The sequence below is a fragment of the Mytilus galloprovincialis genome, chromosome 1 (assembly GCF_965363235.1).
Source record: "Mytilus galloprovincialis chromosome 1, xbMytGall1.hap1.1, whole genome shotgun sequence".
Classification (NCBI taxonomy): domain Eukaryota; kingdom Metazoa; phylum Mollusca; class Bivalvia; order Mytilida; family Mytilidae; genus Mytilus; species Mytilus galloprovincialis.
The window spans coordinates 126,893,757-126,921,486 of record NC_134838.1 but is presented as its reverse complement, the minus strand read 5'-3'; the positions used below and the strand labels follow the sequence as shown (position 1 = coordinate 126,921,486).

The 27,730-nt window shown below is 32.4% G+C and overlaps 3 protein-coding genes across 7 annotated transcripts in view; 2 read left to right on the top strand and 1 right to left on the bottom strand.

The window, feature by feature from the left end:
- The window catches only part of LOC143058208 (kinesin-like protein KIF2A), a 32,985-nt gene extending 23,560 nt beyond the window's left edge, over positions 1-9,425 (bottom strand). The window contains exons 1-8 of the mRNA XM_076231672.1: positions 9,262-9,425; positions 6,395-6,489; positions 5,282-5,365; positions 4,775-4,832; positions 2,785-2,901; positions 1,527-1,674; positions 844-947; positions 332-494 (exon numbers count right to left, since the gene is read on the bottom strand). Of these exons, the coding sequence (XP_076087787.1) occupies positions 332-494; positions 844-947; positions 1,527-1,674; positions 2,785-2,901; positions 4,775-4,832; positions 5,282-5,365; positions 6,395-6,489; positions 9,262-9,319 (827 nt within the window). The 5' untranslated portion in view covers positions 9,320-9,425. The remainder of the gene's footprint in view (positions 1-331; positions 495-843; positions 948-1,526; positions 1,675-2,784; positions 2,902-4,774; positions 4,833-5,281; positions 5,366-6,394; positions 6,490-9,261) is intronic.
- LOC143058217 (uncharacterized) lies at positions 6,759-13,016 on the top strand. 3 transcript variants are annotated; one of them, XM_076231694.1, is made up of 4 exons: positions 6,759-6,848; positions 10,862-11,733; positions 12,099-12,250; positions 12,614-13,016. In XM_076231694.1, exons 2-4 carry the CDS (start codon positions 10,872-10,874, stop codon positions 12,899-12,901), a joined length of 1,302 nt encoding a protein of 433 aa, XP_076087809.1. In that variant the 5' UTR covers positions 6,759-6,848; positions 10,862-10,871; the 3' UTR covers positions 12,902-13,016. The 3 variants fall into 3 exon arrangements, with proteins under 3 accessions (XP_076087809.1, XP_076087816.1, XP_076087798.1); XM_076231701.1 differs by having other exon boundaries at positions 6,821-6,862; XM_076231683.1 differs by lacking the exon at positions 6,759-6,848 and adding an exon at positions 10,439-10,543.
- A 4,352-nt stretch (positions 13,017-17,368) lies between these two features.
- On the top strand, positions 17,369-25,111 carry LOC143058188 (uncharacterized). 3 transcript variants are annotated; one of them, XM_076231650.1, is made up of 4 exons: positions 17,369-17,452; positions 19,079-19,973; positions 22,866-23,017; positions 23,352-25,111. In XM_076231650.1, exons 2-4 carry the CDS (start codon positions 19,139-19,141, stop codon positions 24,021-24,023), a joined length of 1,659 nt encoding a protein of 552 aa, XP_076087765.1. In that variant the 5' UTR covers positions 17,369-17,452; positions 19,079-19,138; the 3' UTR covers positions 24,024-25,111. The 3 variants fall into 3 exon arrangements, with proteins under 3 accessions (XP_076087765.1, XP_076087772.1, XP_076087778.1); XM_076231657.1 differs by having other exon boundaries at positions 17,392-17,452; positions 19,087-19,973; XM_076231663.1 differs by lacking the exon at positions 17,369-17,452 and adding an exon at positions 18,436-18,510 and having other exon boundaries at positions 19,087-19,973.
- Positions 25,112-27,730: the final 2,619 nt, after the last annotated feature.

The following is a 27,730-nucleotide window of genomic DNA, read 5'->3' as shown; positions in this document are numbered from 1 at the left end:
TATCTAATACGGCACACATCATTCTAATATATGGCAAAATTATCTCAAATAAATTTTACAAGTATCTATCTAAACAAGACTAAACTCCTAGTCCTAGGCCTGTTTAGGTTCTTCTTTATTCAGTTCTATTGTTTTTGCTACTGGCCAATTGGACAAAATGAAGCTCTATTGATTATTTCAAGATTAAATTTATTTTCTTTGAGTTTATGACAAGTTTTCTGACAATATCCTCCAATGTCCAACACCTTTTCTTTGAGTTTATGACACGTTTTCTTACAAATCTTTAAATTTCTATAAATAGAAAGCAAATGTTCATTTCTAGTTTCCTTACCTGTATACCATATCATTTGTAGCATTCTCATCAAAGGCATAATCAAATCTAAATGTTTGGTTTTCTAAGAACTTGGTTAAGTCTACTTTTGTTTTAGGTTCATGAACTAGGACATTTTCTTTGTTGGGTAATGTTAATACATCTATATCCTTCTTCGAAAGCTCTGAAAAAAAGAATCGTTTTTCAATGACTTGATATTGCATAAATATGTAAATGCATTTCAACATCACAAACAAAATTAAATAATTCCTACAACATAATATTTCTGATCAAGCAAAAGCTGGTTGATGTACTGGCTGAATCCCCCAAAATATTAAATATTACATGGTGAATAAAAAATAAAATTTCCTTTTAAGGTAATCTTGACTTTTTATTATTGTGCAACATGGAAGTGCTGATTTATTGATAGACAGCCAGAGCGATAATTAATAGAGCTCTTTTTATTTGGACTTCTACTAGGCAAAGTCAGTTAAGATATTGTACACTTTAATACTCTTCGGTGTTAGTTTTACCTTTTTTATTCAATGGCCTTTTTCTGACACAGACACAAATCTGGTGGTTAACAGTAGGATCAGAAGAAGTTAATGGTCGGAAATCAAGTCCAGCTCGATATTCCCTGAAAAAAATGTGAATTGGGTATTAAGGTTTGATTCAAGTCCATGGAGATATTTCCTGTAAATATATCAAATAGCATGCAGGCAAGACGAACATCTAATTGTCCAATGGACTGACAGTATATACTGAGATTCAACCACTGCACTTTAGACAGCTGAAGTATCAAAATATCAAAATGGAGAAATGTCTAATTGCATGTGAAAATCTGTTTCTCTTATGATTTTTAAATGATATGCAAACATCTTTCTTCATCAATGCTTCCAACAATATGAGCTCCCTCAATTTGATGTCCTCAGGCATGGTCACCTTTTTAGCAAAACAATCTTTTTTTTCAGTCATTACTGAATTTTGACCAATGAAGAATTGAGATCAAATGAACCACATGTTGATTTTAGAAAAATTTTCAATCATTCAAGAAAACCATGAATCAGCTAAGCTTGAGAAAACTTTCTAATGAACTGAAGCAAAGCATTTGTTATGTTATTTGAGCCAAAAATAAGCTCAAAAGTTACAGAAGCATTTTAACCTAGACCAGTGAGAGCTTTCAACATGTTACTGCTAAGACTTTATTAAAACTTACTTAATCATAGCCAAAAACTCCCAATTAGGATCTGACATGTCATAATCTCGTTCATTTTTGAGACGAGCTGCTTCCTGGTTAGCTCTCCTTTCGTCTCTTTTCTTCTGTATACCTTCAACAGCTTTTACACAGTTGGATTTCCTACGAGCTGAAAGTAATTTAACAATAAATAAATAAATGAGTAATAATCCCCAAGGCCAGTCACTACTAATTTTCATAACACTTAAATCAAGAAAGGTGTACTGTTTTATTTCATTGCTTCATTACCTACAACAATCCAGAAAGGTATACTGTTTTATTTCATTGCTTCATTACCTACAACAATCCAGAAAGGTGTACTGTTTTATTTCATTGCTTCATTACCTACAACAATCCAGAAAGGTGTACTGCTTTATTTCATTGCTTCATTACCTACAACAATCTAGAAAGGTGTACTGTTTTATTTCATTGCTTCATTACCTACAACAATCCAGAAAGGTGTACTGTTTTATTTCATTGCTTCATTACCTACAACAATCCAGAAAGGTGTACTGTTTTATTTCATTGCTTCATTACCTACAACAATCCAGAAAGGTATACTGTTTTATTTCATTGCTTTATTACCTACAACAATCCAGAAAGGTATACTGTTTTATTTCATTGCTTCATTACCTACAACAATCCAGAAAGGTGTACTGTTTTATTTCATTGCTTCATTACCTACAACAATCCAGAAAGGTGTACTGTTTTATTTCATTGCTTCATTACCTACAACAATCCAGAAAGGTATACTGTTTTATTTCATTGCTTCATTACCTACAACAATGTTTCTCTTTTATAAAATTAGTGGCACTTGCTGTCTGTTATGTTTCAATTTTTCCTCCAAAAATTAAGTCATTATCTGAGTGACATGCATTGTCAAAAGATTTCATGTTATTCAGTGAAAACAAACTGATCACATTAGTATCACCAGCCAGATTTAGACTATTGAAGTAATATGGCTCTAGATCCACTAATCTGAAAGTCATCAACTTCCAAAAATAGATTGTCTTTACCAATAATTATGTTTAAAATTTCAGGATTTTTAAAAGCATACTTTACATGCCTAACACCATATGTTGTTGACAGGTGTTAATAGAAAAAATCAAGACTATCTACCCTCTGGTATTCCCCACATTATCTGCAGCACTAACTGCTGTGGATGACCTAATTCATATCCTAAAGAGAATAAAACTTAGAATTGTAAGGATATAAATGATAGTTATAACAAACTGATTACCTGCAGCCCCTTTTGGATCTGTATCTGGTTGTTGTTTATTTACTGGGTGTCCATTAGATACTGGTTGTTGTTGTGCTTGATAACTCAGTCTGGACTTGGCAGATGATGGAGCAGCAGCTATATAAAACAATATAAAGATAATGAAATAGGGACATTTGTGGTTACTGTAGGTGACATCAGATTTACAGCTATATAATACAATATAAAGATAATGAAATAGGGACATTTGTGGTGACTTTAGGTGAGACTAGATCTACAGCTATATAATACAATATAAGGATAATGAAATAGGGACATTTGTGGTGACTGTAGGTGACATCAGATTTACAACTATATAATACAATATAAAGATAATGAAATAGGGACATTTGTGGTGACTTTAGGTAAGACTAGATCAAGCAGCCATGTAATATACTGAGCCAAAAAAGTTTAGCAACAAAAATATAAAATTTTATTTTATTACAAAATCATAACAACATATAATTTAGATAATTACAAAATGAAATTATGACATGTCAGAAGTTACATGCATGTTTATCTCTCATATTCACTAGGAATTTCTTTGTATGGTGCGCAGTAGGGTCAAAATGCGAAAAATGGTTATAGTGATATTCTAAATCAATTTCTCGTCAATGCTGCACATGCATTAATGAAGGATTTGCAAGCACCCCAGCATCTTCCCTTAGTCAATGCACTACTCAATTGGCCGGAACAACCTTGTCAAGTGTTGACGTAAAGCGAAGATAGCGCTCCTCCCTTGACGTTAGTTTTTTGTGGTCTGTAAGATTTCTACCTATCCTGTTCAGTTGCAATTTGTAATTATCTGTTTTTTAGTCTCTAAACTGTTGACTTATGCACAATAAATCGAGTGGTGACCTCAGCAACACTCGTTCCAACATCAACTATTCCAAGAGCTTTCTGACGGTCATTTTCAGGGAGGCCTGGTTGACGCCCCATGCAATTTTTTCGAACGTTTATGTGTTTTTCTTACCAATGGTGTGTCTCTGAATGTTAGTGAAAAATAAATTTAGAATTTCGTTTTAAAAGTACAGGTATTGAAGGTAAAACCTTAATTACACGTGCAAAGCTTAAATGGAGGGAAATCAATCACCAGGAAAAAAGTACAACTGTTCAATATTACAGGTGAACCTTAGGATTATATCAATAAAATCTAAATATTTTATTTTATTAGAAAATATTTTTTTTTTAAAAATGGTGCTAAACTTTTTTGGCTCATTATATATACAGAGTGAATTTTGTCACATTCATTGTGGTTTTTTATTTGTTCATGTCCTATTGTGTAGGTATTTCAAGGCCTTTTACAGCCCTTTAAGGAGAAGAACAGTACACAACTATTAAAACAAGAAAATAACATTTTACATCACAGTTTTATTAAACTGTTATAATCTATGTCTCAACGGTGTCCTGATTCTTGACTCTCAATCCTTGAGCATTAGGTGAGTTCCTAACTAAACACCTCCATTAGTACACGTTTCACTTTTAATTATATTTATGACGCTAAATCAAATATTAGTACTGCCAATTTAACAAGATTCTTATTTAAAGGATCATTCAGCTCAAATTTGGATGATATTATCATTGGTTCTAGAGGACAGAGAAGAGTATTTTTACAAATTTTGGTGATGTCAGACAAATATCAAGTTTTGAAAATAACTCACATAACAAGCACAAGATTAAAAATAAGTTTGAAAGCACTGCAGAAAAAGTGCAATGTGAACTGATTTTTAGTAAGTAAAGTTTTTTTTGTATCAAATTAAAATTATGTTCAGTTTTTGTTGCTTCTTTAGTCACCCACTGAATATACACTATGAAAGAGAAAGTTATCCAAGAAATAGGGTATCAGTTACCATATTTTAACATTCTCCCCAGTACATATATAGCTTATAGATTAAAACTGTCCATCCATATTTAATTGTTCTTCCATTTCTCAACAGAATGACACCAGGTGAATAACAAATCAATACCATACCTTTCTTTACCACATTAAGTTGTCTATTTGTTGGCCCATCACCATCTGGTTTCGACCCCTGAAATGAGTTCCTCATATTACTCATAACTCACAACAATAATATGTCTAACTTTACATAAAAGATGTTGGTCCTTTTATAAGTTTAAGTCTGACACAAAACAGTTCATTCTGTCAAAGTTATTATCTCAGTACTGTTAAGTGTTACTAATAATCAATAAAGACTTTTCCCATGACATTTAGGTTAATTAAATATACATTCATCTTCAAAGATTTACTAATTAGACTAATAGTAGATTCAATATTTTATTATAGTAACAACCATGACAATACAATAATATTTCCTTTTGTTTTCATTTGGATTACTTTTGATATGAATGAAAAATAATAAAATGTGTAATGCCTTGTTTAAATTTTAACATACTAAAGCTCCTTGAAGAAATATGTAAGATTCTTAATGGATATGATATATATACACTGAACATAGATTAAATTGTTCATATAATCTACCTTAGATGATTTGCTTTCCCTCCCTGTAGGTGCAGGGGCTGAGACTAAATCTGGATTCAGTAGAAATATAGCCTCTATCTCAATCTATAAATAACAAGAAAATCACATAATCATGATAATCAGTGATAATGCAATGCAATCATAAAATAGAATGTAGAACAAACAGTCAAAGGTCCAAAAATTGTAAATTCAGTTTAAGTTGATTTTTTTCTGTGCTTTGCATAACAAAATAATAGCTTAATCTATATTTATTTTAAATTATTCAGCTTAATATTTGTTAAAAATAATTTTTATGTAAAGTAAATGATTTGGCTAAATATTTAAGCTGTTCAAACATGACAATATTTACAAACAAAAAATATTTATATAATTTTCTTGATAAGTTCTCAATGAAAATAATTGTGACTTTCTGTCCTTATACACATTTTAATTATCTGTAGAATGGTTAAATTTTTGGATTTCTGGGGAAAATGTTGGGTTGCTGCCTCCCAAAATCTCCTTTCATCATTGTCATTAGAAGATATATTTTCTAAACCCCTGTTATTATTTTCACAACGCTTAAGGTGTATTTGCCTGAGCTGCCTATTTTTCAAAATATGATTTATAATAGCCATTTGTAGAATCTCTCTAACCATGCTAACAAAGTGAGGAATGCAGTTCAATACATGTAAATCTAATAATGAAAAAATGTCAGAACCTGCTACAATGACATTAAATAAAATAAAGAAAAAATATTTTTTTATAGTAATGGTACATGAGTATACCTCTTTTATATATTTTTATAGTAATTGGTACATGAGTATACCTCTTTTATATTCCTTATATTTTTTTTATTTTATTGTTTACACCATCATGACCATACTCAATTCACTGAATTGTCGGTTGTGCCATTTTGATTTAAATTCATCCTTTTTCTTTTTTTAAACTATATAGAAAAATGTCTTTATAGACTAGTGTCTCAAAAGTCAACTGTTGCTGATTATTAGTCTTATTTTATCATTATTTGTATGATGTTTATCAAATGATTTGTAAATAAATTAATTATTGTTATCTAAAGTGTTAGGATTAGACAGTTTAGAATGAATTTTCTGAGAGTTGTACTTAATATCCTACTTCTTTTCCTTTAGTTTCTCCTTTCTCAAACCATTCTACAGTGACACTCTTAGATTCTGGATTGGTTCCACTGATAACTGCTGAATGTATTCTTCCTGTAAAAATACATCATGTAAATGAAACTTCAATTAAAAAGTATATAATGCATTTTTATATTTTATACTTAAATTTTTTGTATATTAGAATATTAAACTATCATGACTATCACACAATTTGTGGTAATAAACAGCTGTTTTAAATTTTCAGTTAATTATCAATAAATTGTTTGTGTAATCAATCACATGTCAATCAACAACAAGTGTCATATAATTATATAATAACAAAGGCATGTCATGTGTGACAATAAACTTCAAAATGTACTGTAAAACTGTTGGAATTGTATGGTAATTGTCAAAACAACTGCAAGCCGATATAAATCTTGGAAAGGGAGAAGAGAAAATTCATTTCAAGATAGGTATAAATTAAAACGTATGTTTAACAGTGCATTTTAAATTAACATTATAAATTTCATGTACATGTGTATAGGAACAGACATGACATATAGATTTTTTTGGCACTTCAGTTTCCTTTTAAAATACATTGAATACAAATACAACTAGTTCTACAAATAATACAATTAAAAGCATTAGTTATAACCCATTCCCTTGTAAATTCTTTAAACACTGGATAGTTACATTAAATACACCATAGTTACAATACTCAAAACAGTTGTCTATCACAACAACCTGAAATTATAATATATAAATATACCTGAAACTCAACCGAACCTCTATACTAAATACAGGGCTCACAGACTCACACTACTTCATAATCATAGAGAGAAGTGACTTCTCTTTTCGAAACTGAGAAGGGGAATTGTTGAGATTTGTAGGAGAAGTGCTCATCAGGGTTTACGCTAGGATTTTGAGGGCTTTAGTCACTGTTGCATGCTATTAAAATCAACCTTTTTTTGTGTAACAGCAAGGGACCAAGGATGTATATTACTAGCTTCATCTTTGACTCTGTCAGATTTTAGAGAACTTAGGCATGATTGGCAGTTACATGTATTGTATGATTTGATTGTGTTGGCCCTAATTATGAAAGATTCTGACATGGGATCTGGAAATTTAGTTCACAATTTCTCTTCAGTATGTTCTAGGGGACATTCCTGATCAACAAAAGTTGGAATTTATTTTTTTAAAACAAGGAATCACAGCAAATTAACTTGCAACTATTATCTCTCTGCATAATCATTATCCTTATAAAACGTCTAAATCTATATTTGGAAATCATTTCTATTAAGTTGGAACTGTATAAAATCTTTTAAGGAACGATTATAATGGCTGTAAGGAGGTTGTAAAAAATCAAGAATAGATCATGTTTATTACTTTCGGTTTTAAAATGAAATGAAAAAGTGGACACGTGGATAATAAAATTAGAAACAAGCTGGATTCATCATGTTCATCATGATCAGGAAATTATTATTTTTTGATTGAAATTCCTTTAGTTTTTAAAAAGAGATATATATTTGGTTCTCTCAATTAATTGATACTAAAGGATTTCGTTTTTTATGTTTCTGGTGTCTAGAAATAGTCATAGGAATACTTTTACACATGCACAGTACAGGAAGCACCTGTTGGACACATGAAAACATTTCTGAACATTTGTAATACAGTTCTAAATTTTTATCAAATATGACAAAAATGCTTCCGAATTACAAATCTACATCTATGACAAACAAACTTGAAAATTGTGATTGATTGAGAAAAATTAAAATTCAAATGCGAACTCACTCTGGGGAGAAACAATTTTGATCAAATAATGAAACTATACTCCTTGTTGTTGAAATGTCGACTGACTGATTTTCCTGGAGAAAATAACTAAGTAATGGTCAAATGTAAATTACCTGGGGGTCATAAAGTTGTCAAAAACATAAAGACAAGTAGATTTATAGTATTTGAATGCGAAAATATTTTTACACTTTCAAAATTTAAGCGACGAAATTGATTTGAAATACTTTTGTCAATGTGAAAACTGTTTCATAAATTACGAAAAAAGTTGAGGGCGAGCAAAATCAAAACATGGACATACATTGTATGTGTCCCTTCGGCAGCAAGAGGGTTAATGCGTGTGGAATGCATAATTTTTCCTTTTGGGATAAATTATCTTCTGTCAGCAGTGTCATTCATGCATAGGTAGTTATTATAGTAAGAATACTGATTTTGTTCATAGTTGATCTGGTTACAACTCCAAACAGAGTTTCAGTGGCAGACGAAGAAAATTTAGGAATAAAAGATGTTTGACACGCTTTTTGGGATACAGAATTTGGGAAAGGAATACGACATATTTAATACACCTTATCGCTAATCCCAGCTGACCCGGCCGCTTGAACTTTTGACGTCAACAACAATCACTTTTCCATTGTGGCGACAGATATTTTGTTTTATGACGTCAAAATTTTACGGGAACCTGTGTGATATCCAGTAATGCCTAACATGCCTAATGGCAGACAAATATAGCGATTAGGTGTATGCAAGACATGGATCGCTTATCTCTTAGAGAGAAGCACAACTGTGATAGTCGATTTTGGCATATTTATACCCCTTTACTGCTAGTATTTCAAACTCCTGTGATAATAACTCATTTGGCAATATATAATTTTATGTTTTCTGAAATACTGTCCATATCCAAGGTTTTTCTGGGAGTTTCGGGGAATTGATGTACCACAGCCTCTCAAAGTGAAAACAAGACACTGAATCACTATTAGTCATCCAAAAAATTAGTTTTTAAAATTTTGGTTAAGTTTACAAAAGTTTTAGTGACCAGGACCAGTCATAAATAGTTATTTATTAGCAACCGATTGGGGTCATATTATATTGATTGTTTACCGTCAGTCCTCTGTATGTCGACATTAACACCGACTTTCAATTTTCCCATTTCATCCATGGCTAGTTCACGCTCATATATTATCCAAGAAAGATTTTAAATTAAATCAAAATTTCATATTTTTTCAGGTCATCCGTTAAAAAATTTGAAAGGCATGTACGCATGCGCATTGTTTTGGTACAATTGTACATCCGGTAAAGGCACAAACAGAACGATTGCACACGGGCTGTTCTATACATGTATCAATGTCATAAAACACATCTTGATATATTTGATCGTTTATTTAAAAAAAAAACATTTTAAAAACTAGCACTTAGAATTTGGTGTCTCGATTTCTCAATAAAATTTGTTGAACTATAAACTTTAGGTTATTCAAGATACATCTACAAAATAAAAACAGGCAGTGGTTACTTTTGTCTATATCTTTATAGATAAACGTGAATGACTGAAAATGATATAACAGGTGCCAATTAGGTACCCTGAATTAAGCTGCAAGAATAGTTATTACTATACAAATTAATTTATCCGTATGTCAACATACAATAGTAAGTAAGTAAGTAAATTTTATTTAGAGTCGCCATATATACATAATAACAGATAAAACATGAGCTCTGGTGAGCTCTTTAACCGACTATCACATAACAAATCATGCAGCATACTACCAAATGAAAATGAAAAAACATGTAATATAATGAAAGCAAATCTATTTGATTTGTGAGCCTCCAGAGTCAAAGTTCATGTGGCAAGCGCCCGGCTCTATGTGCATTGAAACGGCGGAATCAGCAAATCACTTGAAGATTATAAAATATAACAGACTAAAAGCATAAAAACAATAAATAAATAAATGTAAGCACTAGCATTTAATGGCAGATAATATATTCAGTAAATGCATAAAATGAGACTTTAACAGAGATATGTTAAAGAAGTCATTCAACTCAATTAATAAATGTTTTATTAAACTTGAATTGGATATTTGAAATTAAGTTTTATTCCATCTGCTGATGCCGCAAACAAATAATTAATTTGCAATGTTTGATACCGTCCTTTACAAGATAACAAATGTGGTCCTAGCTTTGAAAACAATCAAATAATTAGTGAAATGACAGACGGCGAAGTTGTTTTGAGCTTGGACATCGAATAATGAACTCACAATGTCTCAAGCCATTGACTTAATTACTCTTGAAGCTTTGTATCGAACAGTGTCATATAGGGATATATATATGCCAGTTTGAGAGGGAAAGAATAGAAGTCGATAAATTTGAGAGGATTAATACATCATTTAAGGTTTGTTTGAGGAATATGAAAAGTTTAAATAGATATAAACAAAAATTACCAGATGACTTCTTTTTATCGTAATACGGTTAATATAACAATTTATACTGCTCGACTCAACAGTCAATTGATTTTCATTTTTTAATAGACGTAGGCATTTGCTACATCAGCTACCACATTAAAAGATTCATAATAACCGGGAACAGGAGCATCAAGAGACTAATTAATTGTCGAATTGACAGATACTATGCAACAAAACATGATATAAATTAAACACGTTTTTTCATCTTTTTCCTGAAGATCTGTATATTTTTTTATCTTTGTTTACAGTAAATAAAGAATGGAACCACAAGAAGGGAAAAAGCACAATACCACAGGGAAACGAGAAAATTCATATTCTGTCGATGTTTATAATCCGACCAAAAGGCATAAGAAAGACCGAAATGAACAAAACCGACATCACAGACATGAAAGGTCAGAAGGACGAAACAGCTGGGCAGGCTTTGAAGACAGTCAAAACCCAGGGAGAACAGAAAGATCTAACAGTTGGTCTGCTTATGTAGACACTCAGTCGTTTAAAAGTACCAAAAGACGTGACAGCTGGTCAAGCAGTGAAGACAGTCAGACACATAAAAGACACGACAGCTACCCATTCATTAGAAACAACCATAACACTAGGGATATAGAAACAGATACCACAAGGTCAACACATAAAGCAAAACAAGCACCTAGAAGTCCAGAAAGATATGGTAGCTGGCCAACCAGCAAAGATGGTCGGTCACGTAAAAGATCAGACAGAGGTGACAGCTGGTCAGCAAGTGAATACAACGACACACGTAGAAGTTCTAGCAAACGTGACAAGTGGACATCTAGTAAAGACAGACATACAACAAGAAGTTCTGGAGGACGCGACAGTTGGTCACCTATTACAGACATAAAGCCAACTAAGAGGATAGAAAGACGCGACTACAACTTGTCAGACAACAATAGAAACTCGTCAAGTTCGAGAACATTAAAACGTCATAGCTGGCCAACCAGTAAAGACAACCAGACATCAAGAAGATATGACACGGCGAATGACAGAGAATTTGAATTCTTTTGGAAATCACATTCTCCGTACAGTCAGTGGTATCTAAGTAACTTCACAGTCGATGGAATCACGTTTAATTGCACGGAACAATTCATGATGTATAGTAAAGCAAGTAAGTAACAAACATAAACCAATACAATTATTTTACCCACACGTTCATCAATTAATATTGGCAGATGCCAACATAGTATAATATTCTGAATTTTTAAAACTTTAATCAGACATGTTCCTGCAGATGAACAAACTTTCTTTAGAAGATTTTCGTCTTCTCGTAAGTACATCTTGTAATTTGTTTTGATGTAGATCACAAGTGCATTAATTATAAATTAAAACATTGTAAATCACACGAAAGAAATTAAGGTTATTACTACTAGCAAGGAGGTTATATGAGCTCATATAACCTCCTTGCTAATAGTATGTATATATGAGTTTTGCAAATTAAATGATTTGAACTGATCAATAAAAACATTTTTTCAGAATTGTTCAAAGATAAAGAAACAGCATCTGAGATTCTAGCAGAACACGAACCCCGTGAACATAAGAGACTGGGCCGTCAGGTGAAAAACTTCGACCAGAACACATGGGATGACAACTGTATGGATATAGTTATTCGTGGGAACAAAGCCAAGGTAATATAGTTTATTGTTTTAGTGATCTGGTTAAATATACTTACAAACATGATTAACTGCTGCATATGATGAAAAATATTTATGTGTAAGTTAACTAAGGTGAACCAATACATTATTTTCACAAACTCTTTTTAAATGGTCGAGTACAGTCCATTTTTTTATTCATGTTATCCTTTTCTGTTTTAATACTATTCTAGTTACTATTATCAAGAATTTTGGGGACTACCTTTATCCCGGAATTTGTGGATTTCCTTTATCTTGTGTACTATTCAAGTTATAAAACATCTCGTCGTCCTTACTTTGATAGTAATTTTTAAAATTTAAATAACAGCGTTATACATTTTCTTTTTTTTTCTATTACAGTTCGAACAGAATGAAGACCTTATGAAAACTATCTTAAAAACGTTTCCCAAAACTCTAGCTGAGGCCAGCCCATTTGATACGATATGGGGTATAGGGCTATCAGCCGACGACCCTAGAGCTTTGAATAAAGAAACTTGGAAAGGAAAGAACTTACTTGGACATGCCCTGACAAAAATCAGGGATAGGTTTGTGGAAAAGAAAGAGAAGGTAAAACGACAGAAAAAGAAAACAGAAGAAAAACAGCAAAACAAAAAGAATAAGGAAGAAGATAAGAAAATAAGACGATAATTTCACAATTTTAGGAGTCGATTTCATTGTACAAATACCTATATTTATTGTCTGCAAATGCATTTGTTCTCATATTTAAAAATGTAGTGCTTGAATTATACATTCACAATACAATTTGTAAATAAAATGATATTCTTATTCTAGAATTTAAAAAAAATAAATGTTTTTGTATCTTGAAGCAGTTGCATTGGTTTTCGCGACATGGATTTTTCTAATCTAGACCTCATCTGACTTTGTAACGATAGACTTCTGTTAGAATGTTTATACTAATACGGATTTTTCTTAACTTCTACAACCTGTTTGAACCAAATGTTGATAAAATTAGCACCAACGTCTCTAAACTCTTAACCAAGAACAACTAAGAATTACCCAGGAACTCTTATCACGAATAAACAAGATGTTGGAATAATTACAGAAGAAAACTATAAAAAAAAAACCTGAAAAAAACTTTTCTCTTTTAACAGATGGATATCTGTGAAATCAGATTTTTCAATTGTATAATCCCGAGAGCTAACATCACTTTGTGCATACCAGAAAGGCTATCTTAAAACATGGTTCCAATTTGTAAAGCTTAACTCATCAGTGCAACCAATGAATATGACACACATGAAACAAATATTCCCACCGGCCGTTATCAATCAATACTGTTAACCACGCGAAACCAATGAAATTAACACACAAAATGAGAAAACGGTTCGTTCCGTTATCAACCAATTCTTTGAACCACACGAAACCAATGAAATTAACACACAAAATGAGAAAACGGTTCGTTTCGTTATCAACCAATTCTTTGAACCACACGAAACCAATGAAATTAACACACAAAATGAGAAAACGGTTCGTTGCGTTATCAACCAATTCTTTGAACCACACGAAACCAATGAAATTAACACACAAAATGAGAAAACGGTTCGTTGCGTTATCAACCAATGCTTTGAACCACACGAAACCAATGAAATTAACACACAAAAATGAGAAAACGGTTCGTTCCGTTATCAACCAATTCTTTGAACCACACGAAACCAATGAAATTAACACACAAAATGAGAAAACGGTTCGTTCCGTTATCAACCAATTCTGGTGTCAGACCACCAATTACTCCCTCCAATTTAGAACGTATGTAAAAGTAGTCCTACTTTGACACACAATAGTGCTTTTGATGTCATTGTTTACTTAAACTAACCCACAAATTTGCAGAAATGAAACTTTTGGTGAAAGGGAAATATATTTAGACCATTTTGAGCCAAAACTCACTTGTCTATGAGTTTGCATTAAAAATTCAGGATTAATGCACTACATAGTACACTAATTTAAGATTTCCAGAAAACCGGGAGTTATTTTGGTAGTACCTGCCTTTTCAAAATCAGAAATTTGTTACAAGACTTTAAACATTGGTTGAAAATTGGCATGTAGGAAGGTGATGCATGTACAATTCAGGATATACCTGGTTTCCTTGAAGTTAAACTTAAGGTAAAATATTTAGAAAGCTGTGAAAATAGCAAAATTTGGTTGAACAGATAGGAATTTTTAATTGGTGGTCTGACACCTTGAACCACACGAAACCAATGAAATTAACACACAAAATGAGAAAACGATTCGTTGCGTTATCAACCAATTCTTTGAACCACGCGAAACCAATGAAATTAACACACAAAATGAGAAAACGGTTCGTTCCGTTATCAACCAATTCTTTGAACCACACGAAACCAATGAAATTAACACACAAAATGAGAAAACGGTTCGTTGCGTTATCAACCAATTCTTTGAACCACACGAAACCAATGAAATTAACACACAAAATGAGAAAACGGTTCGTTGCGTTATCAACCAATTCTTTGAACCACACGAAACCAATGAAATTAACACACAAAATGAGAAAACGGTTCGTTCCGTTATCAACCAATTCTTTGAACCACACGAAACCAATGAAATTAACACACAAAATGAGAAAACGGTTCGTTCCGTTATCAACCAATTCTTTGAACCACACGAAACCAATGAAATTAACACACAAAATGAGAAAACGGTTCGTTCCGTTATCAACCAATTCTTTGAACCACACGAAACCAATGAAATTAACACACAAAATGAGAAAACGGTTCGTTCCGTTATCAACCAATTCTTTGAACCACACGAAACCAATGAAATTAACACACAAAATGAGAAAACGGTTCGTTGCGTTATCAACCAATTCTTTGAACCACACGAAACCAATGAAATTAACACACAAAATGAGAAAACGGTTCGTTGCGTTATCAACCAATTCTTTGAACCACACGAAACCAATGAAATTAACACACAAAATGAGAAAACGGTTCGTTCCGTTATCAACCAATTCTTTGAACCACACGAAACCAATGAAATTAACACACAAAATGAGAAAACGGTTCGTTCCGTTATCAACCAATTCTTTGAACCACACGAAACCAATGAAATTAACACACAAAATGAGAAAACGGTTCGTTCCGTTATCAACTAATTCTTTGAACCACGCGAAACCAATGAAATTAACACACAAAATGAGAAAACGGTTCGTTCCGTTATCAACCAATTCTTTGAACCACGCGAAACCAATGAAATTAACACACAAAATGAGAAAACGGTTCTTTCCGTTATCAACCAAATCTTTGAACCACATGACACCAGTCATGATAAAATAGGCAATATACCTGAGAAAAAGTGATCAATTTCACAAATCCGTTACGATTAAAATGTTTACTCGTAAGATTTTGTGAAAAGAGCAGATAGTTCTCGTTGTTAATACAATCAAATTCGTGAACCATATATGAAACAAATGAAATAAGCATACTTGAGAAATGATGGTTCATTCCGGTAAAAAATAAAATCTGCGATCCACAAGAAACCAACAATAATTATCATACTGCAGGAAACGGTACACACAGTAATACAATCAGTTATACAATCAAATCCACTGAATGTACTTTTCGTGTAACATCGACTGTGAGACATTTAAAGCGCATGATTTCTGCAACCACCTCATGTCCATGTTATGTCACACCCAAAATATGTCAAACTCGAACTTAAAATCTGTATATATGTTTAACCAGTTAGTGGAGTTGTAACTTGGCTCATAGTTTCAAATATGCCTCTGCATGGCGAGAACAGAGTTGTAAAAAACGTACTTCTATCGAACGCATCATTATTTTAACACTACAGTAAACAAAATATAAGTTTTAAAAAAAAGTGTCCTTATTGCTGTTCTTCATATCAAACTCACATTTAGGCCTTAAGTAAATGTATATAATAGGTTCCTCGAGGAAGGATTTTCCTTAGGGCCCAGCAGTCAGACGTCACTGTAGCGATCTCGGACTAAATTGATATCAAGGAAACACTCCAACCCCATATAAGTTAAGAAAGTACATAGCTCTGGTTTGAGCGAAATCTTTGCTGAATGTTGGACACGGTTACGGGCTAATACCAACAAATACAACTAATACAGATTCTGTCATAATGCATTGTCAATTGAACTGTCGTGTATTGATTAAAAAACTTATATTTCGACAACCACACTTAAAAATACACGTGTATGAAAAAAATACGACAAGGCTTTAAAATTGCGTAAGAAATGTGTCAAGGTGTATTAAATATATAAGCTCATTTACACAAATCCTTCAAAATTATGAAGTCTGTGGATATTGTTGATGGCATTACTATACAATAATCAACCGTCTCTCCCTCAGATGGTTAATCTATAGTTAATAGAATTTATGTAAACGAAGATATCTCGAAATATAAATTTGTTGTAAACTAGTATTTTTAAGAGGCAGCACACAAAAAAAAACCCCCAAAAACCCGCGAATACAAGAAGAGTAAAATTGCAAAGGAAAGAACATTAAAATTCGATCGGATCATGATGTGAAATGGACATTATTGGAGCCTGGATCCTTTTTTTATGCCCACTATATATATATATGTTATACAATTATTTAACTGGTTCTTATGAAATATAACTTTTCAAGTGTATTTATGTATAAATGAAGACCTTTTGTTTATTGTTTGTTGTTATCTATACACCAGGATACGGATATGGTTTACATAATAATGAATATTGAACAAAACGTCGGAAGGACAAAAAAAAAAAACCAAAGGAATTGAGAATAGTGGACAAAACGTACAAAATGAAGGGCAAAATAAAATAATAAATAAATTGGTTCTAAAATAAAAATATTAGACAAAAATTGACAAAATCACTAGAGAAGAGATAAATATTACAAAAAAATAAAGAATAAAGAAATGAGGGACTCCCATCGCTCGAGACCCTCACACATGTAAAGATTGGGATAAACATACCCGCGTTACACGTGTAAATGGACCAACAAAACAACAACAACAACAACAACGATATAACAACGCTTATAATAACTATTTTATTCTGTGTATTTCCTTTTATATAAAATAACTCATATGAAAAATGCACGGAAATATTTCGGGGTTTTCCGACTCGATTCTAAAATTAACTGTAGTTTTTGTTTATCAGTTCAACTTTCGTTTTCGGAAAATCCACTTTTCACAGAAACAAAACACAAGTTGGTAAGTTTGCTTTATTGGAAACAGTTCTTTGGTAAGCAGATCTTTAAAATGTATAATTGATGAATATAATTCAATAGATTTCATAAAATTTCATGGTTACAAGTAGGCTGATCGCTGGGCCACTCTCTTTTGTCCCTTATAATATTGAACGAAATATAGTGGTCAAGGTGTCAGACCACCAATTAAAAATCCCTATCTGTTCAACCAAATTTTGCTATTTTCACAGCTTTCTAAATATTTTACCTTAAGTTTAACTTCAAGGAAACCAGGTATATCCTGAATTGTACATGTATCACCTTCCTACATGCCAATTTTCAACCAATGTTTAAAGTCTTGTAACAAATTTCTGATTTTGAAAAGACAGGTACTACCAAAATAACTCCCGGTTTTCTGGAAATCTTAAATTAGTGTACTATGTAGCGCATTAATCCTGAATTTTTAATGCAAACTCATAGACAAGTGAATTTTGGCTCAAAATGGTCTAAATATATTTCCCTTTCACCAAAAGTTTCATTTCTGCAAATTTGTGGGTTAGTTTAAGTAAACAATGACATCAAAAGCACTATTTTGTGTCAAAGTAGGACTACTTTTACATACGTTCTAAATTGGAGGGAGTAATTGGTGGTCTGACACCTCAACGTTACAGGAATCATCTAACCAAACATCTTTAATTTGATTACTGGATTTTGTCTGTTCTGCCCTTGTATTTGAACTTAATTCTGAATTTAAACTTTGGAATGTCAGAAAGAAGTAAAATTGGCAGCTATATATATATTGGAATTGTTCGAGTCCAGATCATAAAGATACTTTCTTATAGGTTTAAATTAACTATAATAAAAAATGTGATTAATCATATTCTTATTTTAAAAATACTCTTCATAGACAATGAGTTGAATGCAAATGTCAAGGCTTATCCTCAAAAATAGATATATATGTATTATCAAATGCATATCCATATTCATTCTGTAGACCATCTTTATCATTATATAGTGGAGGTATCCGTTGTTCTTAGTACAAAGCCTTACACACTTTTATAGCCACCAAGAGACGTATTTCAGGTATGCTTTATTCACAACTTTACTAGATTTAGGACGATTTAGAGCTTGGCTTTTTATAAATAAGCGATATACCGTTCCAGATGTCATTCTTAAATGAGACTTTTTTTTTGCTTTGTTATCAAAGCCATATTCTAATGCCACTAAAATATGGAGTGCACGTGCATTAGGTCACATTAAAGTTTCAAATTTTGAACAACGTTATTGTTGGTCTCGCACGCTAGTAAATACTATATATAAATCATTCTTAAAGTAAGTGTTCATGTTTTAATTCATTCTTGAATAATGAAACAGTGACATTCCTTGAACATGTGTGCTTATCACATTAAAATCGGTGCTTTCCGCAGTTTACAAGTTCTAACTATATTCCTATTAAAATCGAATTAAGTATGTCATGCTCTATGCTCATTTAATATCTATCGTAATTTTAATCTTATTAGTTACACAGTGTGCTAGTGTTGTTGGTATTTTATGTAAACAAAAAATTTATGATCAATTATGATTATTTAAAAATTGACGTCAACTAGATAAGATATCAAAATGAAATTATGCTTTTTTTTTTTCCTTTCAGCATTTCAGTAAATATAGGATTTTAACATCTCATAATCTACTAAAGAAAACCATCTCAAATATGTCCGAATGTGAAGCAGATTCGAGTGGCCACGATGTTGCACATCCCGATACATGTGAACAAACAGCCGCACCAGAGCTAGTTGATGTATCAAGACCAGAAAATAAGTTAGAAACCATGCAAGTTGTCGACACTGAAAATATAACGGAAATAACGAACATTGGTGATACAGAAAATATACCAGAGCAAAATAAGATGGAAACCGAACCGTACGATACCATCGCTAATACGTCTCAAGAAATGTTGAATAACACCGAAGCTATTTGTGAGGAGGCTCAACTAAACCTAAATAACACCACACAGCCTGGAGAGACAGAGAATCTACACACTGACACACAGGGATTACATGACAATAAAAACTATCACGAGACTATAGAAAGCGTGCAAAATGGAAATGAACAGGATAAAACTCAACAAACCGAAGATTCCTCAAAGGAACAGAATGCAGATGACGACAAGAAAGAACAGAAGCTCATTATAGATAGAAAAACTAGATTCAAAGAGAATTCATCAACGGACAAGTGTGCAACTGAATCCATGGGTGATAATAATGTATCAGAGGATGCCAAAGACTTGTCAGGGAATCACGAAGTAGATAAACAAAAACCACCAGTAAATAGAAAGGACAGATTCAAAGAGAATATGTCGGAAATAAATAATGACGGCTACAATTATTTGTCAGAAAGAGATATTGAATTAAAAATTAAGGCTTTAGAACAATATGAATTCTTTTGGAAATCATGTTCTCCCTTCAGTCAGTGGTATTTAAGTGACTTCACAATCGATGGGATCGCGTTTAATTCTGCAGAGCAGTACATGATGCATAGCAAAGCAAGTAAGTCTAACTTCTTATCATGTACATGTATATTAATTTTCTCGTAGCATGTTTATATGTACGACTTTGAGGTGTGATGAGGACGCTAAAGTGCGATAGTCTTGGCTAAAGTGTGATGTTTCTATCGCTGATGTACTATGGTCTTTATGACTCGTTATGGCAAGCTTAAAATTTACATATGTGCAATATATTTTAGAAATAGACTTTTTAATTAGGTATTAAGTATATAAATATTCATCTTTTGTTGTCTATAAAAATATGGTATTTGTAAGGGATTATATTTTTTTGTATGGTTGACTGGTTGGTTGCCTTATCCCAAGTGGCAAATATGTCATGCCTGTTCAGGGGCGTATGACATTTGCGCCGATTTTGAAAATTTTCATTCTTTCATTTGCGCCGATTTCATTTTTTCATTTGCGCCGATTTTATATTTTTTCCTTATTGGATTTACAGGTAAGTTATAGGTAAGTTCATACTTTTACATTGGCTGAGCACAGAGTATAAAGACAAATCAAGTGACACTGCAATTGGTAAATGGCTATCCCAATGTTTCGGGTAACCATTGCTTCCCTAAATGAAATCGATGCCTGCTTCACGTTTGACATTGTCTGACGCTCCGCTCCTTCTGATGACAAACGTCATACATTCTTAGACAACGTACAAGTACACATTCCATAACGGTCAACCAATTCGTGATGGCGTCCATAAAATTAACGAAGGGATGATTTCAACTTCACCATTTGGAACTCTTGGTTTAATAGCTTCTTTGTGAGAAAATGCGAATTCTAGAAATGCCCCCACCAGTACGTATGCCAGACAAAGAAAAGATGGTCTTCGTTATCGACAATTACGCCAAATATAGAAGAGACGAAATCATAAGAAAGGAATATATTAGATGTGTTGCCTCTACATACTCGGCAAGAACAGATTTATGATTTGAATGTATTCCGTTAAGTTTTTATGGATTTGAATGCTGTACATATATTTTTGATTCGTCATTTTAGTATAAACAAAGTGCTAAATATCTTAGGTTTTTACTTCTTGATTTTAAGCCGGAGACAACAGTTATATACATGTTATGATTGACAATTCATAACATATGTACAACTCGCTAACGGAAGAGGTCTTTAAAGATAAATGAAAATAACATTACTGGTATGGAGAGTTGTCTCATTGGCACTCATACCACATCTTCTTATATCATTTCACCTGTAATTTACCTGTATAAAAAATCGGCGCAAATGAAAAAAAAAATCGGCGCAAATGAAAGAAAAAATCGGCGCAAATGAAATGCAGATCGGCGCAAATGCAAAACGCCGCTGTTCAGAACTAAAACGAATAAACAATATATACTGTAATTGGAAAATTTTGGCGTCGGGATATTTTGGCGGTTTCCTCTCAAAAGGCATGTGTTTTATTTTGGTGTGTGTGCTTCGTCCAATTTATATGTTAAATTTTTTAACAACATGCAGTAGTGATCAATTTATATGTGCTTTTAATTACACGTTTATTCACAAAATATCATTGAATTTCTCAAACTAAAAACATCCTAAAGTTAACTTATAAAGGAATCAGATACAGATGCATTTGCAAATAATTCCGTATATCGAGGATTACAGTTGAAATAGAAATATGAAATACAATTTTGAATATTATTGATCAAAATATTGTTTAAATTAGATTATTAATCTGACAATTAGTTGAAGATACATGTTTAGAGGAAGGTTTGATATTCTAATTGTCAATAACGGCGAATAATCAGCAAAAACCTGACATATTTTTGACCTGTGTGAATTATATTTCATGTTGTGTTTTCTCAACAATTTAGGAAAATTGACAATAAGTAAATATTATATAGTGTTGTCAAATAATACCAGGTATTTATTTGCAGATTTATCTATAATGCATAGAAGTGTAGGACAAATACAGATTTGAAATATAAAATATATTCCCCAAACAAATTAACATTACGATATTGTTGTACCGGTGCGCAATTTTCGCGTTTCAGTTTTTAGTGTTTGCTTTATTTTCGTGTGTTTAATTTTGGCACTTTCATTGGATGCAGCAAATAAACCAAAATAACCCAATTTACGGTACAATAAGTTGGTCCTGTAATAGAGTCTGTACGGGATGAAGTTCGGGGAAATTTAGACTGCCACTTGATAATGAGGGTATATTGTTTAGGGCCAGTAATTATGCCTCGCAACAGGCATCCTACAGACCCTCAAAGTGGTGTTGCAAATGAAGAGCGCGTAACGTGCGGAGAGCGTGCGACTCTATTTACATTAGGCATCGTTTCAACGTCTCATTCTGACGTTACTGTGACTTTGTACATCCACACAGCCAAACAGACGCCCCGGGGAAGGGTTTTACTGCCGGTCGGAAGAACACCAAGAGTGACATTACTTCTATTCCCAGTCACCTTTGGGTTTAAAAGAATCTAGATATCAAATTAACAGGTGTCTTCACAATATGGCATGCTTAATAGTCCCAAGCCAAAACAAATACTATGTTAAAACAGAGACTATGCCAAACCTACCATTAACACTAAGATTATTGAAATGCCGAACACACTTACATACCTTTCTTTAAGGTGTATTTCACAATCCCCATATTTATTTTCGATAAAAAATCAAGACTGTAATATAATATCGATTTGTACAAACTAATTTCCCTAATATGCATTTTTTTAACCCAAATCTTTTATGGTTGACCACTGAAGTTAAAAAAATTAATGTAAATAGAAACGCAAGTAAAACTTTATTTTGATACCGAATATTGAAAAACAATTTAAAAGTCTGCTCTGGTGAACTTTTTTCGAATACAATATATATGTTTATCTCTGAAAGAACCACCACCGATCTAGACTATTTAATTAATCCTATCTTACAGTGCTTTTTGAAGATGAAGACATTGCTTATGATGTGCTAAGAGAATCCGACCCTCGAGAACAAAAGAGATTTGGGAGGCTTGTTAGAAACTTCAACCTACAATTATGGGAAGCAAGTTGTTCAGCGATTGTTGAACGTGGAAATAAAGCAAAGGTACAATATATATATTAAAAGCTTCAGTGACATGTGACACATATTTAGCAGCTGAAACAAGTTAACATAAGAAGGGAAGTTGTCAAATTTACTGGATTTAATATGAAATATCAAAAACTTTTAAAGATATGACCGCATTTATATATATATATATAATACTGGTAAATGTATTTATTAATGATAATTTTCATAATTTAAATCACAAAAGGTCTATTCTTTAAACAAAACTCTGAATGATTTTCGTTTGCTTTTAATTTTTGCCTAGTCATTTAGAACAGTGACTAAATTTATATTCTAAAAATTCTCATTTACTTAATCCTATGTCTCTTTGAAGTTTTCTCAAGATGAAAACCTTAAAAGAATACTCCTGGACACTTATCCCAAAACGCTTGTCGAAGCCAGTCCATATGACGTAATTTGGGGAATTGGACTTGAAGAAGATGACCCTATGGCATGGGATTGTAAAACATGGAGAGGGCAAAATTTACTTGGAAAAGCATTGACCAAAGTGAGAGATGAATTGAAAAAAGAAGAAGAAAAGAAAGGGGAGAATCAAAGTGAAGAATATCCAAACACAACGATTAAGAGCGGCAATACCATAGAAAAAGATATAACGGATATAGCTGATGAATCTAAATTAAGCCAGAATCCCAACTTTGCAGAGGAAAATAGTAATTTAGTTGATGACAATAAAACAGTAGAATTTACCACAAATCCAGAAGCTCTTCCTGTTGATATTCATGGTACATCAAGTGTTGAAAATAAGACAAACATGGAAGACACAACAGTTGAGAATCAAGATACTAGTGAGATAGACATAACAAGTACTGGGAATAACCAAACGCCTGAATCTATTATCTCAGAGGCAGATACTAGTGAGATAGACAAAACAAGTACCGGGGATAGCCAAACTCTTGAAATGAATATCCCAGAGGCCGATAATACAGACAATTCGAATCCAAATGCAGTCGACATTTCTAAAGTATCAGAAATAACACACATGTAAAAAAAAATTGAACAGAAACCCATTTTTGTGATCAAACATTCAAACTGCCAAAATTACAATTTCAGAAAACTGGGTTAATAAAATCATTTTATAAAATTTTTATGCATGCCAAATTTTCTAAAATTTAAGCGTGTCCCAAAATATGAGCATGTTATTCAGCGGTTGTCATTGCCTGCTGTTTGCCTTATATTTCTCCTGTCATTTGTTGTAATTAGGATACACCAAGTAGATCGTTTCTCTTTTAAAATTGTTTCTAGGAACCTCCTTAACTAGTTAACAATGCAGTACGGAATTCTTCTCATTGTTTCGTCCATAACGAATGAATGAATTTGAGTAGTTTGAGTTACATGATAGTCTTATAGGCAGTCATACCCGATCTCCTAATTTTATAATTTTCATTCTCTGAGGCCAAGTAAAACATATGACTCCCCAGCAGGGTCTCACACGCTTGACAAGTAAAACACTGTAATATATAGCAGTGGCGGATCCAGAAATTTTCATAAGTGGGGGCCCACTGACTGACCTAAGAGGGGGCCCGCTCCAGTCACGCTTCAATGATTCCCTATATAAGCAACCAATTTTTTTCCCAAAAAGGGGGGGCCCGGGCCCCCTGGGCCCCCCCTCTAAATCCGCCTCTGTATAGTGTATTAAAGTATACATTTAACATCAACATTAATTGACAATCTCGTCATTTATTGAGGTAACTTTAAACAGGGTATCTATGAGGAGTTTATTGACTATATTTACAGTCACCTCCAAAAGTCACCAGGCATGCAATACATATTTGTTTCTTAGTTTATTTATTTTATCATGCAAAGAATTTTAGTAATACGTATATTATTTATCTTTATATTTAGGAAGTTTATAAATTTTTATTATAAATATATTATTTACCAGATATTGTTTACTATGTACCATTGTTATTTTACTGTCAGCATTTCTTTTACTTTTCTCTCTGTGATCAATTTGCTGTTTTTAAGATTATAATGTGTAAATTATCTTTTTTTTTAAATGCGTCGTATAAATTATATAGTTATCCCTTCTTTATTATGTTTACAGTATTCATAATAAATATAATGGTTACAGTATGTATTTCTTTTTACTTAATGTATGAGGTAATAATGGTTAATGTTGCAATAACGTTGATTGTTCAAAACAACAATTGACCTCAGATAACACAGAAGAGAAATGAGAAATCAAGAAAAGAGGTCTCAAGTACTCTTCTTCATTCAACAATTCACACCAAAATCTAGCCCACGACTTTCCATTTACAAAACTCAGTAGCACACAAAACATTCAAACTGTCAAACAGATGAGCACATAAAATAATTTTTCATTGTCAAAATCATAACTCAGAATTTTACTGATGATGTTGTCTTAATAAGGGGCAATAGTACAAACCTGTGTGATCTTTCAGATTTTTCGAGTTTTGCATGCACGTGGAACTAGTATGGTAATTTTATAATTTCATAGCGAAATAAATATATAGAATAAAGTTTCTGGTAAATATGAACATACATGATGGATAAATAATACACATCCAAGTCCTAATTGAATTTATCTGATACATAATGGGCAGGAAGTATGTCTACACGTTTAAGAAAAATAACAAAAAATCTGCAAGGCAAAATGTCTCCCCATCTAACAGGCCTTATTATCTTTTGTTGTTAATCCGAATTCAAACGGATACTATTACTCCATTTTTGGTAATATCCTAATAACGTGGCTCGGTACTTGTACATCCTGACATTTTCAACTATCATATCTTTGTTTTATTCACACATTGTTTTCAATATAACGAAATTTTATGCGACTATCATACAAGTGAAACGTTTAAGGTTTATATGGAGCTATACAACCAAGTTTAATCCACAATGTTATACGTAAATGCTTATACCAAGTCAGGAATATAAAAGTTGTTTTCCATTCGTTTGATGTGTTTGAGATTTTGTTTTTTTGCCATTTGATAGGGGACTTTCCTAGTTGTAGTTTCCTTGGATCTCGATAGGTTTGTTGTTTCATTTTTTTCTTAATAGCTGTGGTGTGCGTCAATGATGATATTTTACGACCTTTATTTAAATTAAAGTCCTTACTATAGTTATTAAAACCAGGTTGCATCCACTATTTTCCACCTAGGGAATGCCTGTCAAGTCAGGAATGTGACAGTTGTTTTTACATTCGTTGTATATTGTTTGAGCATTTAATATTGTCATTTGACTTTGAAGTAACTTTCCCATTTGAATTTTCTTGGAAGTTCGGTATTTTTTTATTTTTTTTAATGGTGTGTGTCAAGGAGATATTTTATCACCTTACCTGTTTAATATATAAATGAGTTTAATGGCAGATTTGCAAGTGTAAACGTTTGTTGTTTACCATAAGTATTTATTTGGAACGCCCACGGACAATTTCAAGGAAAAAATATTCTATAAATTGAGTTCATTGGAAGCGCTTTCTGGCTTTACCTTCATCATGGTCGCTCAAAAAAAAAAAAAAAAAAAAAATCAGCAATGGATTTAATGATTAAAATCGTATTTAAAAAAAAGAAAAATACCAACTGAAAGGATAAATTCCAGATGTTAAAATTTCTCAAAACAATTTATGCCGAAAAAGTAGTTACTATTCAACATTTTAGTATGAAATTTAAAACAGTGTAGCTGTGGCCATTGATTGACACATTAAAATCATTCATTGACTGGGAAAATTTAGGTGAACGTTTGTATGTAACGACCAATGCTCACTATGTACTTTTTAAAGACACTTAAACTATGGGGTCACCAAAGGTTCTCAACACCTAAATAAAGTAATTCGAAAAATTAATCAGAAATAACACGATATTTTGATTTATATCAATTATATAAATCAAAACACAAAGGTTATTCCTGATTAATTTTTCGAATTATTTTATAATTAAAGGCGTTAAGAAACCTTTGTTGACCCCACAGTTTAAATGTCTATCGTAGGTACGTCATGAACAGTGGTTGTTACAGACAAACGTTCACGTAAATTGTCCCAGTCAATGGAAGATTTTGATGGGTCAATCAATGGCCACAGCTACACTGTTTTGAATTTCATACTAAACTTTCCATAAACCAATCAGCCTAACATGCATACTATGCAAGCTGTTGGAAAGAGTAATTCTAGAATGAAAGATATGAAGATCTTTCCTAACTTAACTAGTTAGACTGCTTTAATATCTAAAAAAATCTGCTTTAATATGTAAAAAAATCTAGAACAATATCGAGGATTGATTGAAACCAAGAAGGTTGTATATTACATGTAAATGAATTCACGAGGATCAATTTTAGACTAAACTTGGCTTACCACAAGGATCAGTATCCTCACACAGGCTATTGAACATATTTTTAGCAGACATAAAAAAACAACACCAACGGACAAATCTTCAAGTTTGCAGACGATGGTATAATATGGAACGAAAGACAATATATCAGTTAAGTTACAGAAAAGACTGCAGACACTGTTGATATAATCTTAAAATGGGCTAAAATGAAGAATAAATGTAAACATGTAAACATTGATATGGCATAGAAACACTAAATGTCAGTTATTTCACATCTAAAAACAACCCTTTACTCAAACTACTCGGTGTAACAATGGATGAAAAAATAAACGTTAGACATGCGCACCAATTAAGTACGAAAGAACCAATAACGCCAGAAAAGTAATCAGGGTAATAAAATAAAAGAGAC

Coding starts and splice junctions, on each gene's coding strand:
- LOC143058217 (XM_076231694.1), top strand. CDS start 10,872: ATGGAACCACAAGAAGGGAAAAAGCACAATACCACAGGGAAACGAGAA. Junction 11,734..12,098: donor CATGATGTATAGTAAAGCAA/GTAAGTAACAAA, acceptor ACATTTTTTCAG/AATTGTTCAAAGATAAAGAA. Junction 12,251..12,613: donor TTCGTGGGAACAAAGCCAAG/GTAATATAGTTT, acceptor TTTCTATTACAG/TTCGAACAGAATGAAGACCT.
- LOC143058188 (XM_076231650.1), top strand. CDS start 19,139: ATGTCCGAATGTGAAGCAGATTCGAGTGGCCACGATGTTGCACATCCC. Junction 19,974..22,865: donor CATGATGCATAGCAAAGCAA/GTAAGTCTAACT, acceptor CCTATCTTACAG/TGCTTTTTGAAGATGAAGAC. Junction 23,018..23,351: donor AACGTGGAAATAAAGCAAAG/GTACAATATATA, acceptor GTCTCTTTGAAG/TTTTCTCAAGATGAAAACCT.